Genomic DNA, 16,154 nt, shown 5'->3' on the forward strand with positions numbered 1-16,154 from the left:
TTGAACTTGTTATGTTCCATATAGTCTGCATTTGTCTGGTTTTCAGAAAATTAAATTCTGACAAGATGAAAATTTTTTTTAAACTATCTTAAAATTTTTCACGTTGTTTTTTAGTAGTATTTGCAAAGCTTTAAAAAAATTCTAGCTGAAAACTCAAAGGTCACCCCCATATTTATAAGCACCCTACTGCATACCCTACAATATATTTGTTGTTTCAGCACTTATACTACAACTTTACTGCTTTTTTTAATTAGTACTAATACTATTGTACATAAACATAATACAGAAGTAAAAACTATTTATTTTTATTAAAGTTTTAGAACAATAATTTTTTTAATACTTTTTTTTATTTTGAAAAGAAGAATCAAGTACTAAAATTAAATTGAATAAATAAATAAAGTGTGTTACTTTTATAAAATAAAAGGGTTGATCATACTAATTCAATCATCAGACCACAAGCCCTCGGTAGACTCATACTGGTTTTGTCTTAATTAGGACTAATCAGTCAGCCTCAACCAAAGAACTTGCAGTTGTCAATCTACAAACGGTTTATACATGCAAGCATGAAGCAACCATTTGCTGGTAACTATCAGTGACGTCAGCATTGTCTTTTGCCGTGCAATGTTCAATACATTGTCCACTACGTAAGACATCTGGTATGCACGTGTTAAATAAGATCAACAAAAACATCAGCGAAAGTCTGCAAAGCAGAAGCTGTGAGACAAAGCTCAAGTTTAACAAAATGTTTTATAAAACATTATTACTTTTGTGTAAGTTTCTACTCAAAATACAACAGTAGCAGCTTTAGGTGTTGGTAATAATAACTTTTGTTTGAAGTAAAAATATGGCATTAAGATTTACTTTTTAATCCTTTTTTTTTATGTGAGGAACACTACTTTTTGAAGTGAAAAATTCCTATGAATGACCAAAAACTAGCTTGAGTTACATAAAAACAGCTTGAGTTGGCCTGAATTTATAAAAATAGAAAATAAAAAATATTACCTAATAACTGAAAAAGGTACTACTATAATTAGTTTTAATAGCTAAAATAATTCAAAATATAATTTTTAAGAAAAAAAATCATAGTAATTAGTCTGAGGTTTGTAAAAAGTTTCAAAACTAGTCTGAGCTTTCACAAATGTTTTAAGTAGCCTGAGCTAGTCAGATTTTTCAAAAATATTCAAACTAGCATCAGTTGCTCTGAAGTTTTTTAAATTTTCTAAATAGCCTATGTAAAAACTAAATTTTTAAATCTAAAAACTAGCTTGATTAACTAACTTAAGGATAAAATTTTAAACAGATACAGTTTAACATCTTTCACTGGACAAGGTGTTAAACTTCATCTGTGCTGTGGTGTATTAATTGAGGCTAGTGATATAAAATTGATAAATTGCTCTGTATTTTAGGAGTTGCCTAAAGTATTTAACACAGTTAATCATAAAATTTTAATATCAAAACTTATAAGTTATAATATAAAAGGTTCAATGTTAAATTTACTAAAATACTACTTAAAAGATAGAAGCCAATCAACTGTCATAAATAATGTTGTGTCTGAGCGTGAAATTGTGAATGTTGTAATACCACAAGGTTGTTGTTTGGGTCCTTTGTTGTGTCTTACTTATATTAATGATATTTTTCCCTCTACTGAGATAAATATGAGATTGTTTGCTGATAATGCCTGCTTAAGTTACCAACATATTGATCCTGAGTATTTAAATGAAGTTATTAATAAGGAGTTGGATTAAGTTGATAAATGGTTGCATGCTAATAAAATTTTTATTAATTATTCAAAATTTTTTTTTTCTTTTCAATAAAACTTTATAAAATTGCAAATTTAGTGTAAAGATTTATTTTTTTTTATAATAAAATAAAATTTATTGAGCAGAGGGATAGTATAAAATACTTGGGTGTGGATTGGGATGATAAGCTGAATTGGAAGAAACATTTGACTTTTGTGAAATCAAAATTTTCTAGGAGTTGTTATGTTTTGTCAAAATTGAGACATTATTTGGACACAATTACACTAAAATTATATATTATAGTTTGTTTTAACCGCAAATCTAATATTGTATATTGGTTTGGGGTGGTGCTGCTGACTGTTACTTAAAACCAATTGTTTGTATGTTTGTAGTGTGCCTGCCTTGACCACATAAAATCCTCTGTTTAAAAAATCTGGTGTGCTAAAATTAATTATATGCACAAATTGAAAATTTGTAAGTTGATGCATAATAACAGGGTTCAGTGTAGAGCACAATAGATTTATACTTTCTAGCTCTGTTCTGAATTACTAAAAAAACTATTGGATTGGTAATTATATAGTCATATATTTAAGTTACACATGAAATTAATCAATTTATAAATAGTGTGGGAGAAATTATCACAGATAAACTTATTTTCTATCAATTAATGGTAAGGATATATATTTCAGATATATCTGGCTACTAAATCTTGGAAATCTATTGAAACCATTGTATAATTTTTAAACATGTTAGGTAGTTTTCCCTATCTTTAAAGTTTAAAGATCTTACAATGGGCAACTTGAGAATTAAGGAAATCATTTGCATATTTGCTAAGTCAGTTTTTTTTTTGGGGTTTTTTTTTTTTTTTACCATTAACCCTAACCCACCTTACTCGAATATATTAGATTAAATAAAAAGAATAAGTGTTTATGATTATAATTAAAAACGTTCAGAAAAAAGTTTTTTTTTTCTTACTCAACAAATATTATTTGCACAATTTTCAAGCTACCTTCTTACAATAATCATTACATCTATGTTAGACTTCTCAATGAGTTAAGGTGGTAAGAAATATTTATTCTTATTAATTATAGACTAGCTAAAGACTACATTTGGTTTGTTTTTGAAACAAATATGCGTTGCAAAGTGTTTATATTATAAAGAATAAAAAATAAAAAAATTAGTCGGACTTTTAGTTCAGAAAAAATAAATTTTCGATGTTTTTGTTGAACCTTGAAAAAAAAAGTCCTAACTCCTATCTGTAAAATAAAAGACAAATCTTTTTTGACTTTTTCTGTGTAAATTAAATATGAATTGTAATAAGTGAACAAGTAGATATTAGTTAGAGCTTAAATCAAAATAACAAAAATCGATGTTTTAGTTTACTTTAAATTAAAAACGTTATAAATATAAAATGATTTTTGTGTAAATTTAATAACATTTGTTAGCTACCTCTTGTTTTCGTAATCGTATTTGTTTGTACAAAAAGAACAAGTTAAAAGTTAATTGGACTTTTAGGTCAAGAAAAAAATTCTCAATGTTGTTGTTTATAATAAGTAAAATATTTCTTATTTATAAAGCAAAAAGAGTGTCGTTTATGATAGTTTTATGTAAACTCAATAAGCAATTTTATACTCCATTAAAGTTTTTGGGAACGTGCTTGATTTATATATGATAAAAAAGTAAAAAATACTTTGAGCTTTTAAGTAAAACGTAATCTGTATTTTTGTTTAATTTTTTTCAAACATATAATATTTTTAAATCTAAAAGAATCGCTTATGATATTTTTTGTGTATATATGATAAAAGTTGTAAGCGCCATTATTTTTTTGGAAACGTGTTTGTTTTATTTGATATACTTACGATTCCTACCCGCACACAATTACCATCCGCACAATTACCACCCGAATTATTATTTTTTTTTTTTTAATTCTATTTTATTATCACTGTTACCCTTCCTTACCTTTACCCTTGGTCGGTAAGCAGTTCTCGGATTTGATAGGGTGGGAATGGTGTGCGGCTTGGAACTTAGCGTGTCCTGTTAAATATAAAATGAACAAGTAAAAAATTCGTTCGATTTTTAGGTGAAAATAAAAAAAATTCTTTCGATGCTTTTATTATTCTAAATAAAAAATTTTATAACTATAAAGCAAGATGACAATTCTTTTAAGATGTATTTTGCATAAATAGAATAAGAAGAATTGTATGCTTTATTAATTTTTGGAAACGTGTTCATTGCGAATAAGTGTTAAAAATACCCGAATATTTAATTTTGAATACCTGCAAAACTTAAAGCTTTATTTGGAAAATGAACACTTGCAATAAGTTTTAGAACATAATATAACAAACATATAAATAACTTTTTTGTGTTTTGATTTGAGGCAAAATAATTTCATGTAATTTTTATAAAGGTTAAACATTTATTAAGTTTATTATTTTTATATTTTTGTATAGTTAAATTGTCATAATGATTAGTAAAGATTACAACGGTTGAGTGTTTATTTTAAATTCTTCAGAGAACCTTTTTTTTCACAACTTTCGAAAATTGTTAGTAAGTTTCTACTCTAAGTAATCTAAGTTTTTATGGTGAGTCGAACCATTGTTTTAAGTTAAACCTAATTACTTTATTTAAATATGTGACAGTTTCAATTAAAATAATTTTTATTTTTAAATCAAAATCCTAATAATTTTTTTCAAACTCTCAAGTTTTACGAATAAATACAATTTAGTTGAAATATTTAATTGACTTAATGAATACAATAATCAGTTATAGTTAAGTTTATGTAGGCACATTAATATTATCATTCATATTTTTAGACTTAAATGTAGGTTTTCTCTCTATTTTTATAAAATATTTAACTTATAGTTTTTTTTTTCTTTCACTATCCTATTCTAATAGAAGTGAACAGCTTATCAAAAAAACAATGTGGTACATTAACTTATCTATAACCCTTTGCAGTAGCTTAGCTTTGTTTTAATTTTTTGTTTACATTAGGTTGTGGAATAATACTTAAGTCTGTACTGTTTTAGGGAATTTTCAACTTAGCATACTAACCGCAAGGTATTGATTTTATGATAATTGTTGATGAATTTTTATTTTTTTGAGTTTATTTGCGGCAGTCAGCTAAGAGTCTGTGGCACTGTAGTGAGCAAAAAGTTCCTTGTTTAAATTGGAGTATTATAAGATATTTTACTCTAAAAATTCACCAATACGTTAAAGATACTTAATTTTTTCTAACATTTTTCTAACAAAATTATAAGGTGGTGCAATTGCGGTAGTGCACCACACCACGCGACGCCGCTACTAGGTCTACACTCTTCATCTATATAAATTTTTCTCATGTTAATTAGTTATACTTCAAAATCACACATATGTATATTTTTTTTGTGTAAAATTGTTCATACTAGTTAATATACGATATCAAAATTAGAGCTGTTTAGAAAATATTTGTATGCTTAAGAATAAAGTTTTAAAAAAACTTACAGTCTTAAAATACGTTTGTTTGTAAAAAAACTATAAACGGTTTTAATTAAAGGCACATGTTATATCTAAACCCTAAAAAAGATAGTAAGTTCTCTTGCTACAATTGAAAATAGGCTTGCTAAATTTCAGCTGTTTATAAAAAAACAGTGAAATAAAGTATAGCTTACACTCTTAATTTTCGAAAAGCTTTATGTTTTATTTCAAATATAAACGGTTTAAATTGTCACTTTAGCTAAAATTTAATAAATACAAATTTCTACTATTTAAAAGTTAGAAAACATATTTAATAGTTAACAACTGTTATATTAAAAACTTATTTTATAACTAAATAAAAACTTGCTAAGTAGGTAAATAAAATAGGTTATATTTATATCTTAAAATCATCGTTACAAAGATTTGTTTTGATTCTGCTTTATTTATTTTATTTTTTAATTCTTTACGAGGCCCGGTAACATTTTGAGTACTGCAGTACAAAAAATTATGTTTTATAGAAAGTATATTTCATAAAATTTCAAAACTCTTTTAGTTAATCATATATCAATACGTAGACTAGATAGTTTAAAACGCATAGCTTCTCAAAAATCAACTCCCGAAATGAAGGATTTGAGATTTTTATCTGATAAAAAATATAAAATTCAAATTAAAAAACTATTAGAGCCTATTTGCTACTCAAATAAACTTATTAAAAACGTTAAAAAACTTTTGTACCAAAAAGTTTTCTTGTGAAATAAGATTAGACCTCAAATCTTTATTATGTTTGCTCCAACTCTTAAAAAGTAATATTAAGTAGTCTAACCAGTGAAAAAAAAATAACGATAATTGCACAAAAATTTAAGTTAAAAAAAATGCTACTTGCCAACAACAACATATCAAATAGAAAGATACAATGGTCCCTAAAAACTGTAACATTCTTGACAGTCAAAGACCTACTACTCGATTTTCTATATGATTGTAAGTTGTAAAAGGTTAATCCTTCAAAATTATAACTAGGTAGTTGGATAAAATTTAATCTTCAAATTATATTGCTCAAATAAAATCAAGATCTGTGCTAACTTAATGGATGAATTCAATCTAAGTATTAGGATAACTTAATGGTATATTAGAAGAAGACATAAACGTTTCTTGTTTTTAACTATAGTAAAAACTTTAGAAGAAGAAAATTTAAGTAGTCTAACTATTATAGTAAAAAATGTTTCTTTTGCTTGTGAGTTAACTGCTGCCTGTTTTATGTATGTTTCATTTTTAGTTTGTTATAGTAGCTGCTTTTAATTTATTTTTAAAAAATCTTAAAAGTACTGTCGCCCGTAAAGAACTCTCATAAGTACATCTGGCCAGATACTTATATAAAACTGCAGACTCTCGATGTACAGCACCCCCTACTATCGTTAGTGATCCAAAAAAATAAAATTTCGAATTTTTTTATTGCAAGATAAATAAATAAAATTTAGCATGGTAAAAAGTTATACTAAATAGCAAAAGTTTTTATAACCTATTATTTTTACCTAAAGGGAGCGACTGTTTTAATACTCCATAGTATGAGTCCATACCAAACAACTTCCCTTACTATAAATATTAAAATTTAAAAGTTGTTTTAATGTTTGTAATACATAACACAATTATGAAATTTATCATGAAAACTTTTATCCATACTTTACACTATAATATTCAAGTAGGACCATTAGATAAAAATTATAAGTAAAATAGAGTTTTATATTCCTTTTTAGTGAAAATTTGATTGAACTTACAAAATAAACTGCAAAAAATTCCAAGGATTTAAATAGTTTAATAGATCTAAGATTAAATCAGCTTAGTATAAAAATTACACTTTACAACATAAAATCTAAAGTTTTGAAGATATAATAGAATTGTTCTCATTTATTATATCTTTTTAGAAACCTTCTTATTAGAGTGAACGTTTCGAAAGGCTTATCTAATGGTGCCATATGACCTGCTCCCTAGAAAAACGTATTGTCTTTGTTAGTATAAAAGTAAGCTAAATCAGTATATTTTTACTACTAAAAACTTATTTTAGTTACTTTCAATCTGTTTTAAAAATGATCTAAATGTAAATTATTTAATAAATTTATTACAAAAAGTAATATAAATGCTAATGTTGCTTGTTTTTAAATTATGTTCATAAACAGTTAGAATTTGTAAATTAGTAAAATAATTTAATCTTAAAATTTTCATTATTATTTAGCTTATATATTTAGTTCAGATAAAAAGTTGGTTTGTTAAAAAGATACTATGTTCTTATTTTAGATAAAGATAAAAGTATAACGCTGCACTAAGAAAAAAAATAAAAAAGTTATTAAAATACGTAAGGGGATCTAATAAAATACTTTAATTGTAGCAGTCCATAAATTTCTGTACTTTTCGTAATAACCACCAATTATTTTGTACCCATTTTTGTAGGTGTACCATGGACGTCTAGATAGACTGTGCTAAAAATAAAAAATAACAATAGGTTAAGATATGTTTTGATTTTTAGAAAGTAATTGTTTTATAACTTTTTGTTTAGTATAGTGTAAAACATTCAAAAATTGACTGCGCTAATTTTTCTTGAGTAGTAGTATTTCTCATAGGATAAGATTTAAATTTTAGCAATAATTTGATTTTAAACATATTTCCTTATTATTTTAAACTTAGACTCTTCCAAAAACAATAAATTTGATTTTATTTTTTATCTTTTCGTACTTTTATACCAAGTTGAGCAGCAAAAGCCTGCCCAGCTAAAAATGGGCACATAATATCTTGATCGCCATAATACAGTAAGATTGCTACTCCCTGTTAGAAAAAATTGAGCTTGAAAAAACAAATAAAGTTATTTTTATTTTGTAATCGAATTTTAAAATATATATATTATACAATTTAAAAATTTCATAGACCTTTTGATAAAGACTGTACACTTGTTTTGATACATCTTGGACAGTTTGATTGTAGTGCCTTGCGATCACTTCTCTAAAAGTAAGTAAATTTCGTTAAGATTATTGTGTTATATGTCTCTAAAACCTATACTTTTGGTTAAACATCTAACGTGCAAGCTTTGTAGCGAATATTTTTTGAATGTATAGCTTTCTGAACATCTTTTCTTCTAAGAAACTCTTCATAATCTACATTGACGACGCATTTAAGTTCTTCCTATTGTCATTTCAATGTATAAAATTTAATTAAAAAAAAAACTGTTTTTCGAAATAAAATTGAACAAACTTGCATCATTAAACTCATATTAACGTATTGCTCTACAATTGTTTTTCTGTTTTCCAATTCTCTACTCTTTGCTACTAAAAGCTTTTGTTCAATTTCTTTTAAAGTGTTCCAACCTACTACCATACCGTTTTTCATGTTTTCAAGACTCAAAATCTGAATTTTTAAGTTTATACATTAATTTATTGTATTATCTTTACAATTTTATCGTTAAAAATTGATAAATAAAGGTGGGTATTTTATTATAATCATGAACCGATAGCGTTTTGAATGACCTAGTTGCGTCAACTTTTTGACTGTACCCACATAAGGTATGCTTCAGTACTAATGTAGTTTAAGCCAGCTTGGATAATATTTAAAAAAAGTGCAAGACTGCCTATTTAAGTTTTCATAACTCTGTCTGCCTGCAGCGGACTTCTAGTGAAGACGAAACTAATTAATACTTTTTCAAAAATGGTTCTCTAAGTTCATCATCGTGTTACAAAACTGAACTTAACTAAGTATTTACATTTGTTTAATACAGATGTTTTCATATAAAGTATAGTTGCAATAGCAAATACATTTTTTTTTAATTTAGATTTTTTTCAACAGTTTTTTTTGTTCTTTACGTTCACACTTTAAGAATTATTATTTATTTAAAATCATAAAACATGCTTGTAAAAAAGTCCTTAAATAAAATAAAAACTTATGTTGATACTTAAACTTAAAAGTTTATACTTAGTGTTACTATTAATAAAAACTTTATTTAGTTTGGTAAACTCTTAACTATGTTAAGATTTTTTTTTACTTTATAATGAATACAAAATCATACTCGACTTTAATAAACATAAGAATGAAAATCGACGCTCCTATAAGTATGACTGTTTAGTTTCGTTTATTTTTAAGAATTTTTTCCAAAATATTTTTTTTTCAGGTAGATACAAGTTTCAATATTACTAATAAAAGAAAATATTTTTGATCTTACTTTTGATTTTTCATTAATTTTGTCAACCAGCTCCATTTCTTGAACTACTGTTAAATTCCAGTTATTTTTGCCGCTAGTATTTTCAACATCAGTTTCTGAACTACTATTGTAATCATCGTAATCGTAATAGCCACTCTAAAGATTTATTTTGATAAAAATAGGTTTGTTAAATACTTAATCATAATATGAAATTTTAAATAAAGTTTTCGAGTAAATTAAAATTTTGACCATTTAAGTTTACAAAATGTTTTTAGAGCATCTGTTTGCAACTTTACCAAACACATATGAACAGAGTTTTTACAAAAAATTATTCTTTGTAAAAACTCAAACTAAACAACTGATTAAAAGAAAAAAGTTGTAAATATCACTTAGGTGAAAATATATAGAACTGTTTATCATTAACAGTATTAAAATTTCTTTAAGAAATAATTAACGAAGAAATACAGAAGAATCAAAGCTTTTAATTCCAACTGTCAGTTAATATAATAGTTTATATAACATTAAGTTTACAAACGTAGTAGTCAACTTCCTTATTAATTTTTTCAGATGCTTCCTTTTTACAAAACGGTTCATTCATATAATTATAAATTCCTAGTGCTGGATCATTTAGGGTAGCTTGCAGCTCATTTTTCTGTTTGTTTCATAAGGTTTCAAAAATATATAAGTTCTAAATATTAAACAGAGAGATGTAAGTTTTACTTTTATGTTTACAACTTTTTATTTTTTTTAAGTTTATTAAGTTAAAAAGCAGTCCTTATCAAATTTTTTTTGATTGAAATAAAGTTGATATGTTTAAAAGAGATGTAAGTTAAAATTTCATTAAATAGTTTAACAGAAATATGGTTAAATATTCTTAACTTGTTGGTTGATAAAATTGTACGACTCTGATTTTCCTACTTCTGTAAATACATTTCTTAAATCTAATTTATTTTTGGTTTTAACTGTTATAGAAACTCTATAAACACTTATATTGTCCTAGTTTGATTTTTCACAATTCAAGATTTCGTAATAAAAAAGTCACAATATAACATTGAGTTTTTACTATTGCTTGTGTAACACATTTGCTATATAATTAATAAAGAAAAAGCTAAAACGTGTCAGATTATAAAAAGTTAAGTTTCTAAATTAGTTTATTTTATATTTCTGAAATATCAGTAATGTACCTTGTTTTAAATATATCAGTTCATACTTTTTTGTTATTCAGTATAGCACAAAATCTAAAATCTAAAATGTTCTTTGAAAGTAAAGTTATCTTTTTTTATAAAATAAAGAACTTGAGCATAGTCAGGTCAGTCTAACATGATAAAATACTTAACCTAAATATCTATATAAAAAACGATAAAAAATGCTGAAGTTCTTGATAAAATTATTCCTTAGTTGTTTAAATTGTTACTAGTATTGATTTTATTCTTGTTTAAAGTGTTTATGTATTAACAAGGATTTTTTTTTGCATTATTTAAGTAAAACTAGGATAGCCTGTTAACAACAAGTTAAAATAAAAAATCTAAGTTATGAATATAAGTAAAATATTTTCATATAACACAACAACAAGTTATATCTAAAAACATTTATGCATTTAGTATATAAAATCAATTAGAAACAAAAATTTAAAAGGTAAAATAGTTTTTTTAGTAATATAATGTTTATGGAGCGGTAAAACAAAAGTATAATAGTAAGAACTAAAAGTGTTTTTAATTGTTCAAATAAATTTGTTACAACTAACAGCTTTAAGACAAATACTCTGAATATTCTCTTTCTTTTTTTCTAAACAATTGTTGTCCATCATTTTACTGTGTAAATTTTTACTAATAATTCCGTGATAATACAAGTACTCTATTTGTTTCTCTTCGTTTAGTTTTGAATTAAGTAGTGCGTTTCCAATTAAAACTCCCTAATTTTAAACATAGAGTTATTTTGCTTCAAACTTTAAGCTGACTAAGTTAAATGTTGAGCTTTAAAAGTATACGACAAACATGAGGGTAAGCCAAATAAATATCTTGTTTATATAACTATCAGTTTTACCTATAGGAATTATTTCTTACTTTAATGATTTTTGTTATACTTTTATACAACCTCTTTTTCAACTTATAGGTTCTAAAATAATGAACTTATTTTATTATTTTAGTCCAATTTTTTGTTACTATATTTTGAGACTGTCGCTTAAAATAAATTAATACGAAAAACCTAAATTGATTTCTAAATGTTGTGAAAAAGTGAAAAAACTTAAAAATCTACTTTTTAGAGATTAAAAAGATCTTTAAGCATAAAATAAGAACAAAAAAAAAAAACAAACAAGACACTACATATTTTAATTTTTATATTGGATCCTGATTCGATTAGTGTTAAAAAATCTAACGGCTAACACGTATAAAAAATATCTAAAAAACAATGATTAAAACTTATGATAAATATATTTGTTTATTTTTTTTGTATATTCTAATATTTTCATACGTCTATTTATACTGATTTCGATTATCAAACTATAATTGAAAAATTATTTATACGCGTAGTCCGTTATTTTATTTTTTTTAGTATTATTGATTTTAATTAGGTAACTTTTTTTACATTTTGTAACTTTATAGGAATTAGAAGTAAAAAATAATCAAAAGTAAACAACTAGACATGGTGCTGATTTTGAAATTACTTATAATTTTCGAAATCAATTTTTATAGTAGTTTTTATTTTACCCCCTTTAAGCTAAAGTAGTTTTAACGCTTAAGGCAGTCAGACAAGAATCTTCAAAAGTTACCATAAATAATATTTTAAGTAAAATGACTTCTGAAAAGTTATAAATTTACATGAAAAATTAGTAAATATTTCATTTATTGTGAAACGAAAACTAACTAGCCAATTGTTTCTTGTTAAGGGAAAATTTTTGTTTTTTTGATAAGGTTTTGCTCAAAAAATAACTTTTATCACTATTCAGAAAGATTTTTCCTTAAAAGAGGTCAAAGTGTAGTCAAAGTATTCAATAAACTCATATATAAAAAGTTTTAATATTGTTTTCTAGTTAAAACTACAACCTTGACTTTTATTTTTTAATTAGTGTAAAGTTTATACAACGATCTACAATTTTATAGACAAAAAATTAGACTTTTAACTAGCGATTTAAAGCAACAAAAAACACAAAATTTCAATTAAAAACAATCTTCTATGCTGAAAATAATGGTAATAGATATATAATTGATGTAGTGAACTTAAACCTAAAAGTTCAACAGTAATTAAAAAAGTCTGTCAAAATAAATGATAAATATAATTTGTTAAGTAGTTTATCTTACATAATCGTATTTAACTCAAAATTTTATGTTTTCATAAATTCCAGTAATTTTCTAGGTTTTTTCTCTTTAGTTTTTTCTTTTAAAAAACACTATAAAAAGAAAGTTTAAAATTATGTACATCGAAAAGTTAACAATAAATAAGCAATTCAATCATTGAAAGTACTGTTTTTTAATATTTTATCATATTTTTAGTTTTTATTTTATAGCTAAGCTCTTGAAATAAGATAATCATATTTATCGAAAACTATGTAAAAACTAAACTTTTTAGATTAAGTTTTACTAAAAATGTTTATTTAAAAAAATATAGCAATAGAATTTTACTTTCACTACAATTAACTATATGTTTTAAAACATTTTAAGTAAACGTAAGATCTCTTGTTAATAGCTTTTGTTTAAAGAGTTGAGAAAGTTTACAATGGTTTTTTTAACCAAATTTTATATTTTAAACTATCAAAAGATGTCCGATTCTAATCTAAGAAAGGCAGACTACCTACAAAACATTTATCCTAATTAAAACATTTGATAATGTAGTAAGTTTATGTCTAATACCAAAGTTTGAAAAATAAATAGTTTATTTGAAACTTTGTTTAAAAACGTTTAGTTCTAAAAAAGACAATTTAAAAAAGCTAAAAAAATATAAGTTCTTCTAGACAAAATATAATTTTAGTTTTGTTTAAAGCTGGTTCATAATTTAATAACTAGTTTTTACAAAGCGTTTGAAAAATATACTATTTACAAGTATTCGATATCTAGTAGGTATTTACAAAAAAAAAGGTCATTAAAATAAAAACAGTTATTATTTAAACTAAAGTTTGTCATTATTTTCAACAAATTACAACTTATGTTTTATTATTTTTTTTTGAATATTCTAAAATTTAATACTTTTAGTCGTTTCTTGAGTTGTCCTTTATGATTAATTATAAGAGAAGCTAATGTATTTATGTATATTCCAGCATAGCTTTCCCCGGCTAAATATAACTTGAAATTTTTAAACCTTGAGTACAAATTCATAAAGCTGTTCAATGCCTCCAAGTTCAATTCTGCTGTCTGAATAAATAAAACTAAAACCAATTTGTACAAATAGAGCTTTAACCTAGTTATTTTACTTATCGGCATGACTGATAGATCGCTTTAAAAACTTTAAAGTAAAAGGTTTACAATTAAGTTTGTACACATTTGCTTACATTTATCCTTGCTTATAAACAAAAAACACTCTTTAATCTATTATGTGGAAATAAAGAAAAAATCTTTTTAGTTTAAGTACAACTTTTTTGGTAGGTATACCAGTTAAAATTTTTAATTAATTACAGGACAAGGCAATTATACAGCTTAAGTTAGTTAGCTAGGGTTGTAATCTGTAACATAAATTTACTTGTTGTATACTTACTGCAAATAAATATTATTACTTAGTATATTTGAGCTTAAAAATTTTATATGCAACTTTTTTTTTTAAATTATGATAATATGAATATATTAATTCTACTTAATTTTTAAGACTTGTGTTTAAATTGTTGTTACAGAAATACATAGTGTATATACAGCTTGTTACAACTTACAAACGTATCGCTTAGGTCTGTCGCTTTAGTATCATTAGTTGAATATGAAAACCCAGTTCCAACCGGAGAGTCGAGATATAATACATTAGCTAAGCGGTTCCAAGAGTAACGATTTCTAGTCAAGTTTTTCGATTTTGTGTCATACTGAAACAAATGTACATACTTTTAGTTTCTGAATGTTAAGATATAAAAAAATATTATGTTTAAAAAACCTAAAGTTATCAAAGTTATTTAAATTAACAATTTATTATAAAAAAGCTTACCGCATAAGGTCCGTGTTCGTTTAGTAATCCATACATAGAACTACACCCAGGGCCGCCATTAAGCCATAAAATTAACTTATCGTTGTTTTTCTTTTCCGCTTCTACGAGCCTTAATTTTGTTAGACTTTTGTTAGTTTAATGTTTTGCAAAACTATAGAGATCTTTTTTATACTTAAAATAATGTATGTAATAAACTGCAACTTTTATTGCTGATTGTTATTATTTTTCTTGTTTTAATGTTTCGAGCAATATATTTTTGTGAGGTTAGTAAACATCATTATTTTTCAATGTTTTGTGCTTATTAGAATTAAATTCTAAAAATTAAACTTAAGTCTAAGAAAACCAAATAAAGTAAAGTACAAAGTTACTTATCAAATGTAAATGGTGTAATACATAAAAATTATATGAACATTATTTATTTGATAAAAATTTAAAATTTGTTTTTAAATAAGCTATTTTATGAAACCAGTAAAATAAATGAGCTGTATTTTTTTGGAGATGGAGATATCCAGAATACATCGCTGGTTTTTTTATATTTGATACTCCTGGTAAATGTTTTATTCTTTCTATCCTATGTACTTTTTGGTAACGGTTAACATTTCTTCCACAAGATAAAGTTATTAAACACAGTAAACCAAATGCAAGGAAATTTGAAGATATTTTCATGTTTAATTTAATTCTTTTGATAAATTTAACTTTGATTTAAACGACTGACAGTTGTAGATATAAATTTCAAAGTGCTAATTTTTCTTCTATTAAAATAAGTTTAAAATGTGTGATAAAAGTTTATGTTTAAAAGTGTGCTTTATGTTTATCTATTATAAAACAAAACTCCTTAGTTTTAATATTTAAACAATAATGTTGTGCAACTTTAAGATATAAAGTATCATATTGAAAACGTAAGTTAAGTTTCAAAATAAGTTATTGAAATAAAACTTAAACTAAGAAAAAAAATTATTGCTGTAAGAGTAACTTATTAAAAAAAGAAGAATTATTTATTGTTGTGTATACTAAAACTAAACTAAATCTCAAACTTGACCTATAAAAAGATATTTTATTCACTTTTCTTTTGTAAAAATGTTTTTTTTTTTCAATTAGTTTCTAAGGTAATGGTCTGGTAATGTTAAAAATAATTGTAATCTTTACTACTAATACTATATTGATATTTAGGAGTTTTACGAAACTAAATAGGGAAATGAGTAAGTAAAGTCTTCTGACTTAATACGTATTTCACTTCCGTATGTTTCAAAATGAACTATTTGAAGTAACAACTTGTTTAAAAATTAATAAAAACAAATAGGATGATAAAACTTTAAACAGGATAATATTTTACAATAACAACATTTGCCCTTTACATGGTGATGCTAACTTTACCAATTAGTCATGTTTTGCTCTAGTTACTAGTTATAGAGTCTAGTATGTTAATTATAGTCATACTTATATTGTGTTTTAGTTTAAACTATTTTTGTAATGAAAATAAGAATATAAGTAAATTTTACAAAACATTTTTATTGTTACTTAATTAAAATCTAAACTATATAGTTATGGAAAGCTGTAAGTATTAATTAAAGTGTGGAAAAAGTTTTGCAGATATTCGTATATTTTAAACAGTTTCTCGCACTTTTCCCAAATTTAATTTAATATGATACTTAAACAATTCCATTTAA

The 16,154-nt window shown here is 24.5% G+C and overlaps 1 protein-coding gene across 1 annotated transcript; it reads right to left on the bottom strand.

Annotated features, from left to right (window-relative positions):
* Positions 1 to 6,982: 6,982 nt before the first annotated feature.
* LOC145833717 (lysosomal protective protein-like) lies at positions 6,983 to 15,187 on the bottom strand. Its single transcript, XM_082940874.1, has 13 exons — positions 14,954 to 15,187; positions 14,488 to 14,596; positions 14,225 to 14,368; positions 13,551 to 13,715; positions 11,114 to 11,281; positions 9,905 to 10,021; positions 9,391 to 9,525; positions 8,430 to 8,582; positions 8,257 to 8,360; positions 8,108 to 8,180; positions 7,917 to 8,006; positions 7,562 to 7,663; positions 6,983 to 7,174 (listed from the first exon to the last, which is right to left on the bottom strand). The coding sequence occupies exons 1-13, from the start codon at positions 15,151 to 15,153 to the stop codon at positions 7,091 to 7,093; spliced, it is 1,644 nt and encodes a 547-aa protein (XP_082797000.1). The 5' UTR covers positions 15,154 to 15,187; the 3' UTR covers positions 6,983 to 7,090.
* Between the last annotated feature and the right edge of the window lie 967 nt (positions 15,188 to 16,154).

The sequence above is a fragment of the Thalia democratica genome, chromosome 1, assembly GCF_965202585.1.
Source record: "Thalia democratica chromosome 1, ktThaDemo2.hap1.1, whole genome shotgun sequence".
Taxonomy (NCBI): domain Eukaryota; kingdom Metazoa; phylum Chordata; class Thaliacea; order Salpida; family Salpidae; genus Thalia; species Thalia democratica.

Excerpts from the sequence above, each read along its gene's own strand:
- LOC145833717 (XM_082940874.1), bottom strand. The coding sequence starts at position 15,153 with ATGAAAATATCTTCAAATTTCCTTGCATTTGGTTTACTGTGTTTAATA. Across the intron at positions 9,526-9,904 it reads ATAAGGAAGTTGACTACTAC|AGTGGCTATTACGATTACGA; the intron begins GTTTGTAAACTT and ends ATAAATCTTTAG. Across the intron at positions 7,664-7,916 it reads CTGCTCAACTTGGTATAAAA|CACAGTCTATCTAGACGTCC; the intron begins GTACGAAAAGAT and ends TTTTATTTTTAG.